At 25.2% G+C, this 5,781-nt stretch overlaps 1 protein-coding gene across 1 annotated transcript; it reads left to right on the forward strand.

The window, feature by feature from the left end:
* Nucleotides 1-1,199: 1,199 nt before the first annotated feature.
* Phum_PHUM230960 (peptidyl-prolyl cis-trans isomerase G, putative) lies at nucleotides 1,200-4,389 on the forward strand (the record flags this gene model as incomplete). Its single annotated transcript, XM_002425953.1, has 7 exons — nucleotides 1,200-1,607; nucleotides 1,700-1,806; nucleotides 1,971-2,762; nucleotides 3,162-3,615; nucleotides 3,727-3,899; nucleotides 4,146-4,234; nucleotides 4,316-4,389. The coding sequence occupies 7 exons, from the start codon at nucleotides 1,200-1,202 to the stop codon at nucleotides 4,387-4,389; spliced, it is 2,097 nt and encodes a 698-aa protein (XP_002425998.1).
* Between the last annotated feature and the right edge of the window lie 1,392 nt (nucleotides 4,390-5,781).

Here is a 5,781-nt window from a genome sequence, read left to right on the forward strand (position 1 = left end):
TCTTACTCTTAAGTAAAAAAAATTTAAAAATTTTTTTAATTGTTTCAATTTAAATTCAAAACCTTACAAATATGTATAACTTTTCATAAAAGGTCTTATTATAATAATGTTTTGCAATAAGTTGATACTTTTATTATTAAATTGAGCTAAGAACTCCTGTTGAGAGTAAACAAAAATATCTGTTATTTCTTTTTCCCCAAATTTTTTTTTAAAAATTGAATAAATATTATTTTAATAAATCAAATTTTCATTGGTCTTAATAATAATAATAATAATAAATAGTTTAAATAATTAATTTAAAACATAATTAAAAACCTAATATATTTTTTCTTTGTGATTGTATACATTCTATAAAAATGAGTAATAATAATAATGAAATTGTAATGGTGAATGAAATTTTTGATACAATGATACTCCCATTTGAATAAAAAAATTTTTTAATGATAGGTACTTTAAAAATTTTTTTTACTTATTATTGTTTGAGTTTCGCCAAAGCATTTGTTTTTTTTTTTTTTTTTAGAAAGATGTTTTATCCTATTATTTATTTGTATTTAGTATATATTGAAAAAACGTAACTATAATTTAAAATGACAAAAAAAAAAGCTACCAATATTTTTATTTATTTTTTTTTGAACAAATGCTAATGATAAATATTGAATAAAAAATAAATTTAATTGTGAATAAATATATACACGTATATATAAACCACCATTTATATTTAAAAAGGCTGATGACTCCAAATTACAATCTTTAGCAATTAGACATTGACATTGGAAAATCAAGGTTTTTTTTTTCGAATTCAGGTTTTAGTTCATTAAGGTCACCTTAAAATATTTTTTATTTATTATTATTTACTTATTTTTTAATCTTTTAATAATTAAATAATAATCTATGATTATAAGAAAAAATTGTCAAATGAAAAAAAAATAAATAAATAACATAAATTAAAGGCGTCTTGGATTCGGATCAAATTCTTGGCTAATGTAATTGTTTAAATAATTAATTTCATTAAAATGTAAAATTCTTTTTTTTTTTTTTTTCAAATTTGTTTTTTAATTTTACTACAATTCATTTTTTCTTTTTTTTTTTTCACTTTTAAAATAACGTGATGTGATAATTATGACATTTTATTAATTTAATATACGTGTATTGTTTATGTTTTTCAGGGGTTCAATTTATATGTTCACTCAATTTTCACAATGGATTCACAAGACGATGCGGTTCAAAAATCAGACGAAAACATAATGAAAAATAAATATGAGAGAGAGACAGAGTCCAAATTATGTAACGGGCACGTTAGTGAAAACGAAAAAAAAGATGAGCCGGTCAAAGCAAATTATAAAAGGAAAAATATGTCGGATACGGAAGAAGAAACAGAAGGAAAGCGAGCCAATTTAAAAACTGAGGATTCAGTGAAAGGAGAAATTCCAGCACATCACGCTAGAAGACCCCCAAATGGGTTTTTGTTGTTTTGCAAGAGGCATCGGGATATTGTCAGTGCTAAAAATCCAAATTTAGAAAATCGAGGTGTGACTAAATTATTAGGAAATTGGTGGAGAACATTAGAAGAAGATGAAAGAGATAAATACAAGGAACTTGCTCGACAGGTAATTTCTTAATTAAACACAAAAAAAAAAAAAAGAAAAAACTTTTTAATTCCTTAGAAACTTTTTATTAAAAACTTCATTTTTGTTTTCAGAACAAGGAAATTTTTATTGCTAACAATCCTCAATTTACTTGGTATAAGCTACCAGCTCCACCCCTACGAACTCTTGTCACTAGACCATCAAACAGGAGACCCCCTAAGTTAGAGCCAGGGATAGTGTCAAGTTCAGGTCCCATCACACCTGGAAAGCTCGCAGGTTTTTTTTTTTTTTTTTTTAAATATAAATTTTGATTTTATTTTACATAAAGTTTACAAAAAAAAAAAAGAAAAATCAATTCAAAATAATTTTTTTTTTAGATGAAAGTCAATTAGGAGGTTTAACTAGTCTTTTAAGTTCATCTTTGTCTCCTCCGACAACTCCTCTGAATGCTTCACCGCCATTGCCGTCTGTTTTAAGTCACTCTGCTCCTCCTAAAAAAAGATTTTTACTTCAAACCAGGACGAAGCCTCCCAAAGATGATTCTGAATCGGCGAGTGAATCCGAAGAAACGACGGAAATATTTTCAAAAAAAAGCCATAAGGGAGAAAAAAGAAAAAATAAAAAAAAAAATAGTTTAATCAAGTACAAAAAAAATTCAAAGGCTAAACGGAAAGATTCCTTATACGAAAAAAATTTTATTGAAAACGAGCCAAACGAATCTCGCTCGTGGAAATCCGATAATAATAATTGCACTCAACAACAATTAATTGAAAAAATAGTTGATTCAAGTTTCGACGTTCAAAAATCATATCAAGAGTTGGATGTCCAACGCACTTTAGATTATATAAATACTGAACATACGTATCAAAAGAACCCGACCAGATTTTGGCAATCTCAGAAGAATCAAAAAATGGATAAAAAAGATGATAAGATATCAGTACAAGTGAGTTCAAAACCCTACGAGATGAATGAAACACTCATGAGTCCAAATTTAAATAATAATACAATAGTTTTGTCCTCTGACAAGGAAGAAAGTAAAAAAAATTGCGTAAATTATTCTTTTAACGATAACAATAATTTGATAGTAGATTATATTAATCCGAACCAAAGAAAGCTGGTCCTACCTAGTATACAGACTAATCATGATCGAATGAGGACTAGTAAAATAGAAGACGGGTACATTCCGGGAAGGGGGGAAAAATGCGTTAACGTAGCGCGTGAAAACTGTGATATAATAAAAAAAAGATTGGACCAAAAAGAGCCTTTTAAATTAGCTCAGGATAATAATTTAGAAAACAAAGACATAAATGATAAAGATAATAATGATGATGATGATGATGATGATGATGATGATGTTAATGATGACAACGAGAATAATAATAAAAATACAAAAAATTACAATGATGAAAATAAAGATGGTGATAACGAAAATGATGGTGGTGGTGGTGGTGATGATGATGATGTTGATGATGATGTCGACAACGATGAGGACGAAAACGACGACGACGAAGACGACGACGGTGGTGATGAAGAAGAGGACGATGAGGAAGACGACGATAATGATGATTACGAAAGGGAAGAAAGTAAGGGTAAAAATGAAGGTGATTATGAGGTACCAGTAAACTGTGATAAACGTAGTGCGAATTTCCAAAGCATATTAGGAAAAGTAAGTCGAGAAATAGTGAGCATGATAAAAGAGCGAGTTTCAGAAGACGCTGAAGAAATGGCGGTTGCAAAATTTAACGTAAGATCTAGAAGCGAAACCGATTCCGACGAATCGTGGTACGAAAAATCCGACAACAGTCCGCCCGAGTCTCCACGTGGTCGAAGATCGAAAAGATCTTGCAAGGGTCAAAGATACGAGCAATACATAAAGAATTCGGTGAGCAAAAAAAGAAGCAAAAATTTAAATTTTCATTCTGCGACGGGAGATGAAGAAAAAATGAGTTCGAACGTGAAAACGAAAAAGAAAAAAATTCATAAAAGAGAAAATTCGAATTTGCACAATGACAAATATTATTTGAAAAAAGTCTCGGAATTTTTATCGAAGGAAAAAGAATTTGCGAATAAAACGAAAAATGATAATGACAACAACGGTGAGGATGATGATGATGATGATGATGAGGATGTCGTTGTTAAGGAAGGTGCAAAGGCTTCTGACATAATACAATTGAAATTGGAATTGGAACAAAAGTTGAAAAAACATGGCGAAGAAAAAAACATAAGAAAAATAAAAGATGCCAAAAATGTAATTAAAAAAAAGCCAATATCAAAAGTTCAAATGATAAAAGAAAAGAAAGAACTTCACGGAGGGTAAATTAATAATAACTTGTTCCTTTTTTCAATACATAAAATTAATTTATTAATAATAATAATTATAATAATTTATTATTTTTTTTTATATAGAGATTTTAATTTAAATAAAAAAATTGAAGAACTTCCACTTTTGAGCTTTGAAAGTTTTTTACAAAAAAAACGTCAGCGTAAAAAACGACTCCTTGGTTTAAAAAAAGATGCAATTAAAAATAAAATAATGAAAAATAAATTGGAAAAACTAAGAGGAAAGTTACCAAACGTCGGACCTGATTCTTCTTCCTCTTCGGCCATTACATCAAAACCAATATCAAATTCCGTTCAAGGCATTTCAAGTGAGTTAATTTTTTTTTTTTAATTTATTACATTTCATGAGTTGTATTATATACTTGAATGTCTTTTTTTTTTTTTTTCAGGACCGGATTTTGCTGATTTAACAACTCTAGCTGAAACTGCCTTAACTTTGTTATCGCTCCAAGAACCCCGTTAAAAGTACCACCAAATGTTGATGGTAAGGAATATCAATGTTAAGTAGGATTAGTTACTTATCTATGGAAATTTAATTTTCCATAAATATTTTTTACTTGTTACCATAAAAAGTATATTTTTTAGGAGCTCTAATATAATTAGAAAAAATTTACAAAATTTAACGATTGACATTCGTATATTATTATTATTATTATTATTTACTTCGAATGTGAATATAACGACGAATTATTAAAATAATTGTTTTAATTATTAATAATAGAGAATATTTTTTTTTTTTTATGTATGTATCTCATCGTGCGTGATACATAAACCGGAATAAATTAATATATATATATTTTCACGATTGCGATCTAGGAAAAAATATTATTATTATTGTTTATTCGTAAATTATACGAAGGAAAAAAAATTTTTTTATTTTTTATTTATTTAAAAAAAAAAAGAAAGAAATATTGTTTCTATCGCGCATATCTATACTCTTGTGATTAATTCAGTTTGAAATGAAAAGAATAAGCCTTTTGTGCATATATATATAATATATATAAATAAATGAATATATATATATATATTAAAGTATAGAAAAATTTTATTTAAAATAAATAAGAAAATTTTATAATAATAATAATTATATAATTAATTTAAGTAAATAATAAAAGAAATATATATATATATAAATTAATTAAATAAATAAATAAAATTGCCTTTTGTAATGAATTGTGAAACAACGTGCAGGGGAATTAAAATTAATTACTTAGTAATAAATAAAATATAATTTATATAATATATATATATGTATTACCTTTTAAATACTTTTGCTCATTTATTTCTTTTTCGAGAAAAATTTCACTGTGAACCTTCTCGGTTTTTCTTTTTTTTTTTTTTTATCAACAAATTAATAAAAATCATAAATATTATATATTATTTATTATTCAAATTTATTAAAAAAAATATTAATTTTTTGATTGTTTCTTTTGTTTAAATAAGGTTATATAATAACGTTGTCAAAATATTATTATTATTATTTTTTTTTTTACCTTATTATATTTGTAATGAAGTTTATTATTGATTTGAAATTTTTATTTAAAGTTTATATATATATATATTTGTTTTTAATTACATAAATTATAAATTTTATAAAAATATTATTATTATTAATTTTGTTAGTTTTGTTTTGTTTTTTTTTTTGAATAAAAATATTTAAAAATTGGTGCCAGAAAGTAAATAAATAAATAAATAAATATATATGTATATGTAAAATCAGTTAAAAGTCATACAAAATAAAGCTTTATTTATCACAATTCTAATATAGTTTTATAATAAATAAATATATTTTTATTTAATTAAATAGAATATATATAAAAAATGTTTTGTTTAAAAAAAAATAAATAAATAAATT

This window comes from Pediculus humanus, genomic scaffold (assembly GCF_000006295.1).
Source record: "Pediculus humanus corporis 1103172107592 genomic scaffold, whole genome shotgun sequence".
Taxonomy (NCBI): Eukaryota; Metazoa; Arthropoda; class Insecta; order Psocodea; family Pediculidae; genus Pediculus; species Pediculus humanus.